At 37.5% G+C, this 19,774-nt stretch overlaps 2 protein-coding genes across 23 annotated transcripts in view; one reads left to right on the top strand and one right to left on the bottom strand.

Moving 5' to 3' along the window:
* BFAR (bifunctional apoptosis regulator) overlaps positions 1-19,774 on the bottom strand; it is a 31,223-nt gene that overhangs the window by 4,716 nt on the left and 6,733 nt on the right. For 20 of the 21 annotated variants that reach the window (XM_074598205.1, XM_074598207.1, XM_074598223.1 and 17 more), the window contains 6 exons: positions 19,070-19,271; positions 18,523-18,692; positions 17,736-17,880; positions 17,314-17,484; positions 16,621-16,823; positions 14,509-15,713 (listed from right to left, as the gene is read on the bottom strand). In XM_074598205.1, coding sequence (XP_074454306.1) covers positions 15,521-15,713; positions 16,621-16,823; positions 17,314-17,484; positions 17,736-17,880; positions 18,523-18,692; positions 19,070-19,271 — 1,084 coding nt within the window. In that variant the 3' untranslated portion in view covers positions 14,509-15,520. Of the gene's footprint in view, positions 1-3,371; positions 3,409-4,950; positions 5,019-8,056; positions 8,195-9,008; positions 9,134-14,508; positions 15,714-16,620; positions 16,824-17,313; positions 17,485-17,735; positions 17,881-18,522; positions 18,693-19,069; positions 19,272-19,774 lie in introns of those variants that run through there. The other variant, XR_012588779.1, reaches the window with a different exon arrangement.
* LOC141747627 (phospholipase A2-like) lies at positions 812-13,673 on the top strand. 2 transcript variants are annotated; one of them, XM_074598225.1, is made up of 4 exons: positions 812-1,624; positions 7,711-7,876; positions 10,667-10,773; positions 13,269-13,673. In XM_074598225.1, the coding sequence occupies exons 1-4, from the start codon at positions 1,387-1,389 to the stop codon at positions 13,412-13,414; spliced, it is 657 nt and encodes a 218-aa protein (XP_074454326.1). In that variant the 5' UTR covers positions 812-1,386; the 3' UTR covers positions 13,415-13,673. The 2 variants fall into 2 exon arrangements, with proteins under 2 accessions (XP_074454326.1, XP_074454328.1); XM_074598227.1 differs by having other exon boundaries at positions 10,959-13,673.

Below are 19,774 nucleotides of genomic sequence, written 5' to 3'. Positions count from 1 at the left end.
GTGTTGACCAGCAGCAAGTCACGGTCACGCAGCAAGCCTCCAACAACTTCCGTCCCTTTGCAGAGTACAAGCTCTCGAGCTGGAAACCCTGTTTTCTTCTGGTTTGTCAAGTTCCTACCATGATCCTTTAGCTTCTTGAAGCAGAGTTAGCACAGAGTGGGCTGACCTACCATTTCTGGTGTGCTGCACGTTGTTGCACCAAGGCGGATCAGGTGTACAAAGGCATATCAATATCTTACCTTAAACTGATGCGCTTCCACGTTTATCCCACGCTACCCTAACTCCAGTGCCAACACAAACATTTCATAGAGCGCGGATTAATGAGAGCATAACAAAAACAAATCTGATCTGTCTCTGCATGCTTTTCGTCTTTTGAAATCAGACCACATATGATTCTCTACTTCTCTTCTGATTAGAGAGTAACAATATAACGCAGAAATCAGAGCATTTTAATGTGAAAGTAGAATTGTCCGTCAGTATACACATGAAAAAACATTTTATTTCTTTGATGAAATACCATTCACTACAAAAAAAGCTACCAGCTGCTCTCCAATAGTAAGATGACACGACCAAGAACAAGTTCTTGGAAAGTTCCATTAAAAAAACTTTGGTTTTTTCTCTCCTTCCTTATCCTAGCAGTGTAGGCCTCAATGGGATCCCCCCAAAGAAAAGAAGAAACAAACCACACACACACACACAAAAAAAAAAATCAATACCCAAAATTTCAGGGGTCCTGATTGCTTGAACAACTGTCGGGAAATACAGTGGTTTCAGTGCAATAATGAAAGATCTGATTAAATACATGGAACATACGAGAAAGGAAAAATGACGGAAAAGGAAGCAGTCCTGTCTGTGTGTTGAGAGGGGCAATGAAACCGTGATTGTAATATGGCAAATAGTTGTAGGTTTTACAAAATAATACAAGAGTTGGAATGGAAAAAATGTGAAGATTGTACAATGTACAAAAATATTAGTCTATCTTGGTTGAAGGAAGGTTAAAAAGTTACTTTGATCAAGCTACAAATGCCTGTAACCAGTTTAGGAGTTGGTTGTTCTTTAGTCCTCCAGGAAAAGTAGCAATCGGAGATGAAGTTTGGCAAATTCAGACTACGGGCACAGCGCATGTGTTCAGCACCGGTTATAATTAACCCCTAGAATAACTTACAACTCAGTTCACTGCTATCTTAACTCTTTGTATCTAGATTAAATTGTCTAGGAAGTGCTGTAATTCAAAGAGAAATGATAGCTACCGGAGCAGGGAAGGAGCGGAGCGGAGGCCCCCTCGCCAGGGACCAGCAGACGACCCGCCGGCGGGTCCCCTGCGTGTGTCCCCTGCCCGAGTGACAGGTCCCGGCTCTCGGGCGGCAGCTCCTCCCTTCTGCCCAGATGGACAGCGGAGCGCGGTCCTCAGCCCTGGCGCCGGGGGGACCTGACTCGGGGCAGAAAGCCGCCGCTTATAGCCGCACGCAGCCGCCCCGGCTCACACCGACACAGCCCGCGCCCGGAGCCGGGCGCTGCCGCCGGAGCCCGCGCCCCCGCCCGCCGCTGCCCATGGGACCCCGCCGCCCGCCGCTGCCCCTGCGCCCGCCGCTGCTGCTGCTGCTGCCGCTGCTGCTGGCGGCCGGTGAGTAGAGCCGCTGCGGGCCCGCGGCCGGGGCTCCGCCAGGTCCGGTCCGGTCCCTCCCGGCGGGGGCGCGCCCCGGTCCAGCGGCGCCTCCCGGCCGCGCTCGCCCCTCGCCGGGCGCCCCGCACCCGGAGGAACGGGGCTTGGGTGCGTCTGGGGGAGGCGGGAGAGGAGAGCGCGTTAGGGAAGATCATGGCAAGGGAGTACCCTCACGCTTTGGAATGAAGGACTTTGAGAGTTTGTCTGGGGCGCGGGGGGGACGCTCCCGAGCGGGAAACGCGAGATGCCGGCTGTAGCAGCGGTGACAGCCCGGCCGCTTCTCAACGTGGATGCGAACACGGGAGCCGCGCTGGAGGGTCTTACAGCGCTTTTTAAAAGTTCATCAGTAACGTGCAAGTGCGTTAAAAAGTGCAGTGTTTAAAATCAGACTGCAGATTGCATGTGTAATACCAGTCTTCCTACAAAGCCAATACATTTTCCCACACTTTTCTTGTGGGCGTTAGGGAGAGGTTTCTCAGAGTGCTTCAGCGAGGAACTGCTAGAACTGAGATTGCCAGCAAACCCATACCTGGGTTATTCTGAAAGAATGAGTCAGTCTTTATGAATAAGTTATGATGTGAGAACGTAATTAAAGGACCCCCGCCTCACACCTGAGCGTAGCCAACTACTCACTTTGCAAGTATTTAATTATTTTTTTTTGTCTTCTATGTCCTGTTTATGAAGCAGTATTAAAGACCAGTTGTAATACTTTACAGTCCATTTCCTCATAAGTTTTCTGAGGTATTCACTGGTATAGTATCTGAGTGTACTTATTTCACACTTCTGTGAAACTATATTATCATCCCTTTTTTTTTCAGAAAGGTTGGTGGGCTGGCACAAAAAAGCATCGCCTAATTTTAGGTTCCCGTGGTGACATGTTAGAACCCAATTTTAACTACGACTACTTACAATTACGCAGAACTTCAACTAGTCAAAGCCTGGCTCTCACTGCGTGTTGCAATAGTTTGGTACCCCAACCCCAGGATATTCAGCAGGCTGGGAGCGTACTGTTAGTAAACATCAATAGGCATTGTTTTAATGTGATTAAACTAACCTTATGCTGAGCCTTTTTGACAGCTGTAAAGATAAAATCCAGTTTTCCAAAATAGCATTCAGCTGCCTTAAGAGATTCTCTTTTGTCTTCTCGCACTTTTTTAATACATTCCTACACAGCTCGCAAATTTACCAAACCAAATCTTGCAAAAAGAAGGATCCTAAGGCCTCAATTCATTCTTATCACAGATTCTGTCACAGAATGAAGCAGGGTCTGGAAGGGGGGAGGCAATCGCATGATTAAAGACCACAGGGCAAGGTGCTTGCATAATGGGGCCAACTTCAGGTCCCACCAAGCTCACTGCCCCAATTCTGCTTCCTGACCTCAGCATGACCCTATTATTCCTTCTGCATTGTGATCATCCTCCGGACTTCATCCTTTGCGCGGCACAAACCTCAGCAACAACTTTAAGGCAAGCAATGAAAGACTGTTTCACTGCTTCTGCCAGCCTGCAGTGATCGTTACAGAGAGCCTGGCTTCTGTCCGATAGCTCTGAGTCAGGCACCGCAGTCACCCACTCTGTCTCTGTCAGTGACTCTGAGAGTCACTTCCACTCACTCAGGCAGTGAGGAGGAAGGGAAATGCAATTTACCTGTTTCTCAATGCTTGAACCACATACCAAAACAGGCAAATTTATCCTTTCAAAAAATTTACCTGGGAGCACAGTTTGTGGAGATAGCACATCAGTAGCCTGGGCAACAAGATGAAGAGAAAAAGGCCATTACTGGTGGGTTATGAACCAAGAGGAAAAAAACTAAGCAAAAAAAAAAAAAGTTTCTGTAATGCGTAAAGTTCAAAGGTTTCCACTTCTGGCAAGATCTTGGAGATGCATCAGAAAGTCTGCTTAAACTACTGGAGCACTATAACTGGACAAAGGAAATACCACTATAGGAAATCTTACACATACTTAACATCAAAAAGTGTTTCTGTAGTCTCAGTCTTTGAAAGAATGGCTTAAAATTTCTTTTAAAACCCACAAAACATCATAGACATTACTACATGCTAATGATTAATGTAGTTACGTTTCACAATTATGCAAAGTTGTGCATCTCAATAAAAATATAATTATATATCTGCAAAAATAATTACTATGTTTGCATTGTGCCCACTGCAAAGAATATAATGTTATAGAAAATACGACCTTTCACAAAAAATTAATGTGTTTCCAAATTTTTTTCCCCTCTATGCACATGGAAATTTAAGGGACTGGATTTTTAAATACTATTTTAAGCTATTCAGAAGACTAGGAAAAAGGGAGAGTAGGAAGGTATAGTGGAAAACATCTTGCAGAGACATCATAATGTACAGCAATTAGCACAATCTGAACTCTTAAGCACTTACACAGGCAACAAACCAACACAGTATGATGAAGTTCAAATTCTCCTAATGTGGCAGGGCTCCAATTTGGGCAACAGGATTTACAGTTTTAAAATCAAGCACAACACAAATATAATGTGATTAGTTACTGTTACTTTCTCTCAGGCTGTCTTTAGTGTTTACTTAATTTCAGTCTTCAGAAAGTCACCTCACGGCTTTTGATCTCTCTGGCTTAGTCATTACAATCACAAAGACAACTGCACAGATTTGTTTGGGGTTTTTTCTTTGACCACCTGCTATTTCATGGTGCCTAAAGTAGCCTTAGGACTGGTATAGTTTTGGTTTCCCTTCAGCCTTTACCTTTAAAGCAGCTATATCACATGCAGTTAAATCTGAGTTTGCTGATGGACTAATCTCTTGTTAAGTTTTTTTTCCTCTCCCAAATACCTGTTTTTGAAGTTTTCTTTCAAGAACAAGAACAGCTGAACCTTTGAAAAAAGCTCCAATTCCTATTATGCAATAAATACTGGAATTAAATATTACAAGAATATTAAAAGCCATAACAAGACTAGACTCCAATTGTCTAACTGTAAATTATTTTTGCACACTTAGTTGTACTTCCTGTGACCTCTAGATATCAAACCAATGTGGTTTTGATTTTTTCATACACAATATAAAGCAATTAAATTAAAATAAATGCAATCTGATTCCCTCCCTTTTTCCCCACCCACAATATTGTGTTCGATAGAGCTGCACAAAACCTGCATGACGAAAACAAAAAACACTAGACATAGAGGGATGACACTACTCCTTCAGGAATGCATAATCAAACCTACAGGAATACTCTTGGCCATAGCGATAAATGCAATGTCTTCATAAAACAAACGAATCCACACAGAAGATTTTAAAAACATACCTTAATCACAAAACATTTGGAAATACACAGAATGTCACTTCACTCTCTGACTGTATTCCACAGAAGTTCTGAAAAAATACTTTAGTTAGAAGTTTTATTATGTTGCTAATACACTAATGCTACCATCATCATACTGATCCTCTGATTATTTCCATAGTTCCATGCATTCTAGGATTGTCTTTTGACGCTTTTATTGAACTCAAATTACAAAGCTGTTGGGATAGAGACTTTTCCTTCAGTCATACGCAGAGTATCTACAGTACAATACACTCTTGGTTTATACCTGGATGTCCAGACGCTGTAACACAAATAAACTGCAAGGATAAAAAGTTTATGTCCTTCCTTTAAGTTACATAGCGCATTTTATAGATTTATACTTCAGCTCCTCAGGGAGCAGACTTCACATGGATTTAAATCAAGGGACTGGATTTCTCCGAAGTTAGCAAACAATTCTCTGATGAAACCACGAATATGACTCGGAAATTCTTAGTTTCCTCTTCCTGTCTTGTAGCTCTCCTACACCATCCTTCCCCAGTTGCCAGAACTGAGACACAATGTAAAAATTCTTCACTTTCTTCAGGATCACTAATGTTATGGAGAACAAACCCAGCTTTGCCATTAACCACTAACATGGTTCCTTCAGACATTACTGGCTAACTACAAGAGTCTAGCCAAAGCTTACCAAACGTTTAAGAGTATAAACAGAATGTCATTTGTAATACTGCAGCCTTATTGCAGATTTTTTTTCAGTTGGAAATTTACTGAACCTGTACTGGCAGCGTGGCTAACTCAGTGCTATTGTAAAGATAAGAATCTGGTTATACTCAAATGGATGCTTCCACAACTGAAACACATATCCAGAGCTTCAACAGAATGGGAGATGATGATGTGTCAGTTCCACAACATGACTGTTATTTTGACACCTAGAACTACAGGTTCCAAAGAGTCCACCCAGTACACCTTATGGACCCCTTGGGAAAGCACAAGAGGATTTTTTTTACCAAAACCCCTATATAACTAAACAGCAGATAATATCCTGGAATTGGAGCCACAACACAATAGACACTATTCACTATCTTAGCGATTTAGTTTTAGTGCTAATGGAACAGTTTTTAAATGAAACTGCAAGGAATCTTTTGTATTTGCAAGGAATCACAGCCAAGGAATCTTTTGTAACTCCTCAAGATGTGATTGCTTTCAACCAATGGCCAAAGATGCATGTGCAAGTTTAAGCACCCTTGTTTCAACATCCTCTCCTCTCCCTAGATCATATGCCCACAAAGCAGGAGGGAACGAGATCTGGGAGTAGTCGCCAGTCAGAAAAGTACTAAATATTGTTTTCGGAAGCCTAGCTATTTTCATAAGTAAGGATTAGCTACAAACATTCTTTCTAAAGCTTTTTCACCATTCTCACATACAAACCAACTGCATTTCTTAATGAGGCGATTTCATGAGGTGTTTAAATCCCTTTGTTCTGTGAAATTACGAGTGCTGGAGGTCACCAGCATCCCACACGTTTCAAGTTACTCAACTGTGCTGGGAACAATATTTTTTCTGGCAGGTCTTCCATTAACTGATTATAGTTAATCATATGATCTATTATAATAGATTAGTCTATTAGTTAGTCTATTATAATAGATTATATGATTATACAGATTATATACAAACTGTATAATCATATAGTTATTCTGTAGGAAAATAAATATCAAAGCCTTCAATAACAAAGTCTAAATATTTTTTCTGCTGTCTCTCACAGATATTATCAGTTATTAAATCTTAATGTCTTTCACAATCCGTATCCAATACTGGGAGTTAAGGTTTATAAACGGTTCTCCTCATACCAAAATAAATCATTAGTTTAGTTAGTAAGACAACTCTAATCAGCATCCTTCCACTAATTTGTTTTGTACTCATCCAACTTCTTAAAAATTGCTGCAAATAGCTTGGAGCCTGCATTGCAAGGAAATGCTGCCCATTACGACTAAAGGTCCTTGATGCGTTAGCTCAACCTGAAGGATGATATGGAACCCTAAAAAAACTCATTTGGTGTCTCAACATTTATCTGCTGTCCTGGACCTACTGCTTTAGTACTGACGTGGGACAGTTAAAATGAAGTTCTTAAACACAGTCTTGTTCTGGAGAAATAATAGTGAGTATCCCTTAAACAACAACAGCAAACACCCCAAACAAAATAAATCAGAAAAAAAGCAGCAACCCTTCTTCTAATTTCCCTGGAAAGGACCCCAAACACCCGCCCATTTCCCAGCTCTACACCCACCCCTGCCAGTTATGTGGCTTCTTGTCTAAAAATGAGGAAAAACAGAACCCCATCATAAAGAACATATTTGTTCCAATGTAAAGCCTTACATTCTACAAAATAACATGCGCAAAATTGCATATTATGATAAGGAGAAAATGCTGCAACGCTTAGGGCATCTAATCTTAGCAGATTAGTGGACCTAGACCACAGAGCACATGCTAGCCCTTGCCAGCCTGAAGACTGGAAATGACTCAAGTCTGCCACCGTACGCTGCCTTGATGGGAGGAAACCACTACAGCTGTTCAGGATGTTGTTTAGAATTCCGTTCACCATAGATTGGAGTAAAAAGGGACTGGGTCAAGCAGTGTGGCCCCAAAGTGTCAAAAGAAAACTGTATTATTTTCAAGTACTGACATTCATTATCAAAGTTTAAAAAAATAAATCCTATTTTATATCTGCATGTTTGATTCAATAAAAAATAAAGAGTTTTTCTTCCACAGTTTATAAAGGCACTTTTGGGGAAGCCCATTTTAGAAATCGAAGAGGCATTCTTGAATTAGCCGGAGCCATTAGATGTACTACAGGACGATCTCCTTTTGCCTACCTACGTTACGGATGCTACTGTGGTCTGGGAGGAAGAGGATGGCCCAAGGACAGAGTAGACTGGTAAGAGTAACTATCTGAGTAATTAAGTGCTGAATGTATGCAGATGACAGAGTAAAAGGATTAAAACATGAATTAGGCCTATTTAACATCAGTGAGGGAACTGAGGTTAGACATACCTCAGACTGCTAAGAAACTCTGAAGCATTAAAATTGTGTTACTGTAAATGTACACGAGTCCTACCTGCCTTTAACTGAAACTCTCATCGCGCTAATATTGGATTCACAGTACAATTGATTTTCTTTGCTGTTGCTGTTTGGCCAAGAGCTGAAGAACTCAAGTCTTCTTGGAGAAGCTTTAATACTCAAATATTCAAGCTACCTATAAAAGTAAAAATTAAAAAAAAAAGCTACTGAAAAATCTTTTGATTCTACTACCATCCATCCCATTTTATTAGTATTTAAAATACTCGGAAAATTATGCAAAAGTCAACCTGTTGAAAAATAACTTCAGAATAAAAGGAATTATGAATTGTTACTAAAATAATTCTAAAACCAGACCTTTGTATTTAGTACTAAATCTCAGCATATTGGCTACCAGGAATTTAATTTCTAATTGAACATTAGCTGACAGGAAAATGATTTTCTGGTTACAGTAGTCAAATAAGGGTTTTATATTTTCAAATTTATCGTTATAATGATACATTTCCCCACTGTCTGTGACATCTTAAGATCTGACTTATCAGACAGGTATGTTATAAATTAAAAGGAAAACAAATGTCTGATACATTTAGGGTAGAATATATGGAAAGTTCAAATCTGATTTTTTTTTTTTGGCATAAAGATACTAGTCATGATTACACCTAAAACTTTTAGAATCTTTGCCTATGTATTTCAAGTTTTTGGATGTCTAATCTGTTATTTTAAAGATGATTTTGTAGCATGTAGTTGCTACTTTAATGACTGGGAACACATAAAAAAAGAAGGGACTATTATTAGTTCTGGTCCTCCGAATACCTAAAGATAATGATGGAGAATCTGCAGTTTGCCAATCTTTCATTGTAGGCCATTTTTTCACTTTGTAAAAGTCCCACAGTAGCAAGAAGCTGCTTCTCCACAAAACATGGTTAGCTATTTGTGGTTAGGATTTCAATAGCTACGGAATGGTAAGAACAAGCCAGAGTGAGTGTACTTACTCTACTGCATTTGAACAGAATCAAGAATTGTACCAATTGAACGCAGAGACAAACTTTCTTCGAATCAAGTTCGATTTCTTAAAGTTTTGAACTACGTGCTGGTCTGTTTACATTCAGAATTATGCCTGAAAACAAATTAAACAGAAATACTTAATCTGAAGTAAGAATGTCTGTAATGGAATTATTCAAATAATAATTATTGCAATTTAGATTTTTGCCTGCCACTTATGAACTTTCAAATAGAGACAATCATATATTGCTTTCATAAGATAGAATGTAAAATCCTTAAGCATCTACTTTTATTTAAAATGCTTAAAAGAAGATTAATTCTAAATTTTTTTGTAAACACATTAAGATAGACTGCACTATGGCAAAAGAAGCCGAATTTCCTACTTTATTTACCTTAGTGCTGCTACAAAGACTCATTAGAAGTCAGTTTGGGTTTTTTAATTTCTATGCATGACATGGACGTATTCAGCTACTTCACAGGCATGTGCCGTTCAACTGTTACATACCGCAGGACCTTTAAATCGAGATTTGCGTGGCATTACCACGTAATTATTTAATAAGCATCAGAAAAAACAGTAATTCAAATGCGAGCTCACAGCATTGACTTTTTCTATTGCAGACAAAAATTCCTCAGGCAATCTAAACACCATCTAAACATCATGCGTCTACTATAATACGATGGTTTAAGTCTACCAGGAGGAAACCGAATGACTGAATGCAATGAGCTTGTGGACACATCCTGTTCTTCCACTCTTCCTTCTCTCTTCTTCTACTCTTCCACAAAAAAAAGAGTATAGTTAGTTTGCGGCAAAAATTTACAAGCTATCTAATTTCAGATCCTTGCCACCTCCCCCTGCTTGCTCTTCTGGGCTTGCAATGACTCTACACCAGAAGAATAATTCTTTTTTTAAGCACTAAAATATGCCATTAATGCTTACCTGTATGTTCAGTTCCACAATGTGATAGGAAGTCTATGAATTCATTGTCTCAATTATGACAAGAACAATTTTGAAATATCATTTTGGGCAATTTTCCAAATTTTCTCATGATACCGAGCAGTTTTAGTTATACTCTGGCATAAACAGCACTCATGGCTATTCATTACTTAACATTTCCCTCACTCTCAGCTTTTCTACCACCATCTAAGGACTTTGCTGTAAGACAACATTTATGATAGCATGCCGCGGCCTAACAAATCTTCTTGTCCCTTTCCCATTACTGTTACAATAGCATCAATAACTGGCAGAAAAATACATCATTCACTGTCTCACAAACTATTCTGGCATTTAGTCTTTTTCTTGGAAGAGGTTAGGAGAGAGGCATACCCACATAATAATTTATTGTGTTTAAAACTGAGAATGCTTTATAAAGATTCCTTTTATTTTCATCTATGAGGAAGTTCAACCAGATCAATGTGTATCAGACATTTTCTTTATCATCGATTACGTGAAAGAGTAATAATTTTTTCCAGGTGATCTATTAAACGATTACCCTGTTTTGGTTCCTGAGCAAATAACTCTGTACATTCGCATATGCTTACTTATATTATCTCACAGCCTGTAGAAACACGCTGATAAAATCCATCCAGATTATGCGATCATAAATCACTACAGTATGAATTAAGGCAAGCCCATTTCTGTTATTCTCAGGTGCTGCTTTAACCATGACTGCTGCTATGGTAAGGCAGAACAAGCAGGTTGTCACCCAAAGATCGAGAGTTACCACTGGGAATGTGAAGACAACACGCCTGTCTGCGGTGAGTGAGCTGTTCTAGTGTTTTGTTAGTGGAGGGGGTTTTTGTTGTGTTTTTTGGTGGGTTGGTTTTTCTTTCTTTTTACTTCTATTGATTGTCTCACTGACTTCATAGAAAGACATTTTCTTAATTAACTGTAAAATTCTTATTTTAGCATCCTTCCCCTTGTGATTTTTTTTTTTTGCCAGGGTAAGCTGTGCCTCCAGAAAGCCCAGCTATGCTAATCAACTGATTGCAGTTTCTTCTTCTTAATCCCACCTACTGATACACACAAAGTTCTGATCTACAAGCTTTTATTAACCCTTTCAGAAAACACTACCAAAAAAACCTCTTTTTACTTGGCATTTACATAAGTTGAGGAACCCACGACATACTGCTCCCTGCAAGTCTCCAAATGGAAAGCAACTACAAACAGGAGGCAAGAAAATTACAATTGTTTAAAAAGGATCCTTTTTATACTTAGCAGAAAATACTTCACACCATTCACAAGTTTATGATGGATCAGTTATTGGCACACTTACCACTGATCAGTTGCACTGCCTACTGCTAGTGTCTGCAATTTATGAATGAATTCACAATTACAACTTACAATTTCAAACACCGAGGTAATAAAATATTTGATGAGTGTGTTTTTATTTATGGAAGTAACATGTCCACAAGCCATAAAATGTTAATTTGGAAATAGTTACATAATTAATGTGTAAGTTGCAACAGATGGCTGACCGCATCCTGATAAATTCTGTTTGATTGCTCTGAAATATGAATGTAATATAGTTGCCATGCTATAGTGTAAAAGAGAAGGACAAAGAGATATCAAACAAACAAAAAACACTGAACAGCAAAAAGCAGCATTTCTTTTACATTATTTGTTCATAACTCCCAAAGTTTTAGCAAATATTTTCCAATACACTTTAAAGACTTTTTGAAACCATAACTCCTCAAAAGCCCCTAAAGTTTGCAGGTTTTTTTGTTGTAGGTTTTGGTTTTGTTTTTTTTTAAATCAGGTGCTAGGTCAAAGTTACTTTGCTTGTAATTTTATGCTACCACCTAGAATGCAAATCAGACTGAGAATTGGTTATTATTTGCACCACAAAAATGCAGACCCCTATATAAACTTGTTTACAAAAATAAGTGTGATTTTTTGACTACCACAGTTTAAAGGCACCACAGTAGGCCATTCAGAGAAAACACAAAAACCTTTCATTTCGTAACTCAATTTAGAATTTGCCTGACCTGAAATCAAATGAAAGTTTTTGGCAATATTTCTTTTCCTCCTTTTCATTCAATCTTTACTTTGCCCAAGTACCTACGTCATACAGAATCTTTACTTGCTGATTTCCTGCTCTGCTTCAGAAGTACTAAGTGTCTTGTCTCTCACACTATCTCATTAACTGTCAAGTTACAGTCCACCTGTATTGGGCTGTAAAGGTTCTGCTCCTGTTCCAGTCCAGAAGCTCACAATATTTTAAAATACTGACCAAGACAGTAGGCACGTCATCAAGAAACAAAGCTGAAACAAAGTCCCTGACATACCATGGAGGAGATTAAGTTTGGAGCAATAACAAAAGAAGGAACAGCTCTCTTGGATTAATGGGTTTTTTTTATCCTATCGTGTTTATACTACTTATGCTGAATGCTTCCATTTCATAGCAGAATTTGAGTTCATTCACCAAACTGAACACTTGTTCTGCTCCTAGACAAATCTCAAGCAGATTCAGCTAAGCTTTCAAAATGTTAAATACTCAAACAAAATATAATCAAGGATTTTTCAGTTTACAGACAGTTGCAGAGAGAAAAAAAAACACACATTACTGGGTTGGCACAACAAAACCAAAATATCTTGCTGTAGAAGAAAACGTTCATGCCAAGAAGAAACATTCATGCCAAGAAATCTGTTAAATTACACCACCACAATTATAAAACAAATATGGCCAGACAAGGATTTTATTGTCCTTAAACACCTTACCTAAATTCTTAGTGAATGCCTTAATAAAAAAGGTGGGTGATGTAAGTTGAACATGGAACATCTTTGCATTCCTTATTTCACATGTATAATTTTAATGTTACATCCTTTAAATGGAAAATATCATCCCAAACTCAAGTTTCACTAGAGCAACAGGGCAGGCAGGGAGGGTCACATACCACTTTCTAAAGTGGAATCAGTTATCAGAGTTCCTTTATTAAAGAATGTGAAGAAGGGAATTTAAGTCTTTATCAATTATATTTTCACCTGCCAAGATAGTTCCACTGATTATTTGTCACTAAACCAAACCCTGCTTGTATATTCTCTGTCGCTGAGATGTCCTAGCATGGAGCTCTGTCTGAAGAACACAAAAGAACTGTAAATCTTACTAAAGCTCGGTACAGTTCCTATTGCACTTGAAATAGAAGAGCCATTTATATGGCAAACGTGGAACGTGAGGTAGCAATTCTTGGTATTCCATTTGGGGTTTTTAATTACTTCAGACTAACATCAAACTTACTGTGTTTTCTTTCAGAATCACTAGAAGACAAATGTCAAAAAATGGCATGTGAATGTGACCGTGAAGCTGCCAAATGTTTTTCTAAAGCTCCCTATCATACAAAATACCTTTTATGGCCAGACTTTATGTGTGGTGAGATTCAGCCTTTGTGTAGGTATTAGATATATGACATCAGTCTTTATGGAAACTTTGTATGTATTTAAATCTAAAATGACTCTTTTTTTTTTTGGTCATAGTAGCGATAACAAATGATTTTCCACTTCAGCCTCTCCACACCAGAATGGCCAAAGTAAATATTTTTTCTCTTATTTACCTTCTACAGTGCACAGAGTAAAAGCAAATTCTTTAGTTCTGTGTAAGCTTTTATTGACTAAATAGGAATTTGAGTTTATCAGATTAAAGAGTAACTGACAACATTAATTTTGTTTATATTCAGACTCACAGATTTTTCAGATTTATATCATTCACTGTGAACTTTTTACCCCCCCTCCACTGGCTGCAAGATACAAATCCAACTTTTCCACTAACATTTACCTTAACATTTGTTAACTTTGAACTGAACAGAAGAAACGCATGAAGTGACAGTGTCAGCACAAAGAGCTCTCTCATCTATATTAAACTTATTACGAAGCCTAATTTAACTTTTGCATCTCATTCACCTTAAGTAGTCCTACCTGTATTAAAAAATGGCTAATTCTTTTTTATTTTTCCTTTCTTACTTTTTAAATACAGTTTTCTAGAGAAGTTGTTGATTTGATATGGCTCAAGCTCCTTACTTTATGTACACCTTGAACTTCCTGTGGGCACAGGGACAAATTCTACCCTTAAAACTTCAGAGCCAGATTTGAAAGTGCAAACGCAAACCATCACCAAGACAGAAACATGAAAAAAGTAGCAGTCACTGGGGACTGACTGCCTTTCCCATAAGTTTCTGGTCTTGGACAGCATAAGTTTGCAGAGTTCTGAAGTGTATATATACATCCTAAGGATGTAAAGATGGTTTTAGCTAGGGTCACTTCATAGTTTTTTGAAATCTTTTAGGAAGAGGTATCAGTAACATGAATTGCTGAGTAATATACTTTTTCATAACTGCTAATTTTAGCAGTTTAAGAACCAGGAGTCTCTTATGTCGACTTTCACGCACCTCAGCTTACTTAAAGATGCAGGGCTACAGAACAAGTTTGCACAAGTCAAAGCTAATGACAAGTACTTCAATATAAAAAAAAATAAATAAATAACACTTCTTTAGGAAGGATGAAATTTTCAAAAAAGATCTTTAATCTTTAAAAATATTCATAGGCAACTTTAAAGTTCATATTAATGATACAAATGAAAAAAAACAAACACCAACACAAACCAATGTTGAATGCAAGGCGACAAAACTCTTGAAAAATCCAACTTCTGCTTCAGTCAAAAACCATACATTAATAAATGGCAACCCGGTGTACACAAGATAACCTTGCTCACAGATCTAGATACACACATTATATTGCAGTAAGATGTAATTACAGTGTCAGGCCACTTTTCCAAAACAACCCTTTTTAAGAGAGAACCCTGAATGTAAGAATTCGCAAAAGACATCAGGAGGAGAGCATTAGAGAAGCCATTGATGAAGTCTAACTGATCTGAATAAAAAATCTGAATGGCAATCGCCACATTTTCCAAAAGACAAGAAAACTCAAGCAGTCTTTGCCTTCAACAGCAGGCATTTTACAACAAACTCTACTCCGAGACTGTGTATTGACAGTCACAACTTTACACGTAAAGCAGACTGAAAACACTGAAGTCCTTTCAATATCAAGCCTACCCAGGAAGAGCTTTCCTTTGGCAAACTTAAGTTGAAGAACACATTGCTGGTATGACATGCTAAGTTAAAAAAAAAAGAGTTAAAAAAAAAAAGTAAGAATCACTGTAGCTGTTCAGAAGACATTGATTTTAAGGCAGGCTTGAAAATAATCAGAATGCTCAAGACAGAATAGCGAAATTTGATTTGATCAAAAATAGGGTGACGTGACTGTGTAAGTTTTACATGGCTAAATCAGGAATGTAATTTTTTTTTTTTTAAATAGAAAATTCTTTTTGGATAATAGAGCCCATCCTCAGATTTGGAATCAGCTAGTTTAAGAGTAACTTACCTTAAGGCTTTTTTGTACGTTCAAGTTAACATAATCCACCACTTTCACTGCCACATACATAAAGAAGAAAAGCAAAACTTATTTCCAATCTCCATTTTTGGAAGCTAAACAGCTCAGAAGTTCCAATGCCAGTCACTGCACTTGTGTCTCCAGACGCCTTACTTCTTTAACCACAAGATCAATGTTTATAATTGGGTTAAAGTACAAGGCCCAGTAAAACAAACAATTACAGACAAACTGAGGAATAAAAGGCCAAAAAATGGCAACAAAAAGACCCTGGGTTGAGACTTTCCAGAAATGTCTCCACATTCTGTGAGGAATAGTCCTGTGAAAAAGGAAAGGGAGAGGCTTAGAGGAACTTCTCATTTTGTTTTACCCGTACTATGAAAAGCTAGTATGTGCTGCAGCTTCAAATTATTTAAGCCTTTACTCAGGTACCTGTAAAACACCATTTTGCACTCCAGAAAAACTTCCTTAAAAATACGGTAATACTAGATATTACATGAGGAAGCATTAAGTCAATTTATTCAGACCACAAAGCACAGCAAGTTAAAGTGGTCAAATTCCAGATTTGTCATAGATTATTTCCATGTACCCTGTTCTCTTTTGAACATGTTCTGCCCCCTAGCTGCTGGCAGAGAAAGTGAAAACCCAGTATACACTAAACAAGAATTTTTCCTATGCAAGTTCTAAAAACTGTAAAGGATCACAGCAATTATGAAGTAATATTAATACGCTTGAATTAAGGCTAAAGCAGTAACTGAAAACAGCAATTCTGGTCACCTATCAGAAATAATATCAATCTAACTAAACTTATTTACGATCCTGAGGACTCATCATTTAATAACTATATTGTAAGCATATCATGACAAAATTCTTACATATTTAGTTCTCAGCTGACAGCTAATACTAGTTACCATAAAAGTTAATTCTCAAGGTAAGAGTTAATATTTACCCAATGGTTAAGAACATGCTTATTACTGTTCCTGCATTTGCTACATCCGATCAGTAAATCCAGCTACAAGAAACCCTTTCAGGTATTCACAGAAATAAAGATATTCAAGAGTGAGTATTAGTATATGTGCAGATTCAGATCACACGCTCTTATTAACCTCAGAGTTGTAGTTAGACACTGTCATGTCAGTAAGCAACTGTGAAATTATAAGACTGTTACTTTCTATTTATAAGGTGATGTACTTCCTACCCTCTTCAACAAGCTCAGTAAGACTTACTTCAATTCTCTCCTTGACCACAGCCTCCAAAAGGAGAATAATTCCAGAACAGAGAGCAACATCGCGTTTACAATTATAAATCTCGATGTCCAGTAGTGCACATCCAGCCAATCCCAAGCAAATTCAGCTATCAACTGGTATGGCAAAAATAAATACTTCACAATGAATTCTCTCCACTGTTTCCAAGAAGGATCTTTAAGGTCCTGTAAGTTAGGATAAAAAGACTATTAGTCAATTTCCTATTAAACAGGCACAATACTGGCTTATTTCCACTATTTTATTTGTTATTGTTTTTTCATACATTGAAAGCAGTAATTTATCTTTACTATACTTTCAGGTACATAGTAATTTCCATCACATTAGGATAAAACATCACAGACAGCCAGACCTTACAGTGCCATTTGCTAAAATACAGGTATTTTTGAGTGAACAGTCTTTCTATAGTCATGTGAACTTAAAAAAAACCAGTTTTGCAGATTTAAAGTCTTAAAAGCCTTAAAATCAATCTTATTAAAGGTAATGGTCACAACACTGGTGATCACATACAACAAAATCAAGGTACCACCTACTTTGTAGGCCTTTTTTTTTTGTCTTGTAAGGAGATGAAATGGTGAATAATCACATCATGGTTTTATTTAGTCTTAAAATGCTTATAACTAAAGCAATAGCATACTTCATGTTTTGAAAACTTACTAGTAGTTTTGTGAAGATATCTTCATACTTGTCTTCCTGCGTAGGGCAAATTGTGTGGATGAAAGGTAGGAAAGCTTCTGCATAATCAAACAAATATAGGTATAACATACTGAGTCTTGGAGAGCTCTTCAGTGCATACAGGAGAAAGAGTGATTTTCCTGGATTTACTGCCTGAAAGGTATCAAATTATCAAGTTTCAAACAACAAAAAATAAAATGAAAGGGACATGGCAGTTCTTAGATTTTTCTGACAATCATTTTTCAAAGGATCATTTTTCAAATACAACAGTTCGTTAAACCAAGCAGTTTTTACAACGGTATTCCTACTACGTTAACACTCTTCCTGGCTTTAAGAGAATTTTCTTTTAAAGGTAGTATTTTAAAAATACTTAATATACGTGACAGATTTTATATAATATTTACCTTATATTCCCAAAGGTTCTGTGGTGGTTTAACACCTAAAGTTTTCACACATTCCAGTTCCGCCATAATTGCTTTTCTATGGTTACTGTTCTCTATAGTGTAAGGCTCTTTCGTGAAATCCTCCTCTGTCAATGTTAGGAGGAGTCTACAAAAGCAGAAGAATTCAGATGGTAAATAGTGCCTCTTCACCAAAAAGGTATGACTAACAAATTAGCAATTGCATACTGAAACAATAAGCTACTGATAGAAGGTATCACCTTTTGGATTACATTCCATATCAAGTGTTCTGAATCAACTGCGTCTCAGAGCCTGGGTTTTAAATATCCTTCTTTTCAAGTTTTCTCTTGCCTGATTTCAGCATGCAAATTTATCAGCTTGTTGGCTGTTACTGAACACAGTTCTTCAGTACTTCACAGACCTAGTCTGGTCTCCTAGAGCTCTTGGGTGGAACGCAACAATGCATATAGCATAGGCATATTTTCACAAGAAAGAAAAGGTGGGAGGGGTGGATAATACATTAGTAGAATTTTACTTTCAGTATCATTTCAGTGTGTATTGACATTTAAAAAATTTCTTAGAAAATTTTTAGTTAGCTTGTTTAGTATCTACTACTAAAGTTTTCAACTACAAGTGTTAAAAACTTCCCCTGAATTTTATTCTGATACATCAACAGAACGCTCCCACAATGTGGAACGAAGTATGGTCATTTCACCATATACTGTCCCCAATGAATGCTATCCAGTAGTCCAATCAAATGACAGCTGTTCTTGACAATTAGGCCTCTCACCTTCCATTCACTTTCTCCAGCAAAAATCTTTCTTTATAATGTGAAGCCCATGGGCCCAGCTGCTCTAGCCAAAGTATCACTTCCTCAGCAGTCCATTTAGCCACAGGCTTGTGGACAAGATGATCTTCTTCAAATTCTCTGCTACTCCAGTGATATCCAAGTAGAACGACCTATAGGTAGATTTTTAAAAAGAAAAAAAAAAAAAAAAAGGAAAAAAAGGAAAAAAAAAAGAGATCCTTTACCTGCAGAGCAAATATATTAATGATACAAATAAACACGCATTAAGGGGCTTGACATGTAGAATCTTCCATTTCATGGACCCTAGAATATTCAGGTTATAAGAAAGTATCTTGAAGTTTTACCCAACTTGTCTAACTTCCCTTTGCAATTGTAGTTCCTGCCAGACAACTCTGAATGCTATCTTATTTACTCTGCTCAGCTGAAGTCTTTTCTGTGCTGATGATCTTTTTTATGTGCATGTAATTTAAGTATATTTGATTGCATGCTTAATGAAGTAAATATGAAAAATCAACCAGATGAAACTTACTGCTACACAAGTTAAAGCTGTCAGAACGCCTGAGAAAAACCCTCCTCCTCGAGGATTAATTCTTCCTGTGTTCGGAACTGTAGGGATCTGGTCATTCCCGTATTTTTGGAAGGTTGCTAAGCTGCGTGCTACATCACTGTTTTGTTGAATATCTTCTTTTCTTTGTTCAATGGCATCAGAAAATAGCTTTTCAATAACATCCCTAATGGGAAAAATATTTGTCATTGTACTATAACCATTGAGGCTTAACATTCAGAAAAGGGACTAATTTTTGGATATTTGTTTTCCAGCCTCTACTAAAGACTATCATCTTTGAGAGGAAACATTAGTTATTAATACTTAGTAAAGTTAAATCACGTACTTCCACGTAACATTTTCCTTAGCTTCTAAAGATAGAGGAAGTTAAAATATCACATTAAAGAAAACTAAATCCTTATTTCTTATGTAAAACTAGAATTGCGTGTACTACTGGCAAGCCTTGACTATCCAAAAACGCTAAGCAGAATACAACATAAAACCCTAGCATCAATCCTACCATCTATTTATTAATATATTATTAACCTCAGATAAAGTATTATTAACACAAGAACTTGTGGGTAATTCAAGACAGCAAATTGATATTTCTAGTTTTGTTCTGCAATAAGATCACATTTCTTCCTATAAATAATTCCTATTACAGAAATAATTACACAATTATCAAAGATC

The sequence above is a fragment of the Larus michahellis genome, chromosome 8, assembly GCF_964199755.1.
Source record: "Larus michahellis chromosome 8, bLarMic1.1, whole genome shotgun sequence".
Taxonomy (NCBI): domain Eukaryota; kingdom Metazoa; phylum Chordata; class Aves; order Charadriiformes; family Laridae; genus Larus; species Larus michahellis.
The sequence above is the reverse complement of the archived record's forward strand: the minus strand, read 5'-3'. Positions and strand labels throughout refer to the sequence as shown.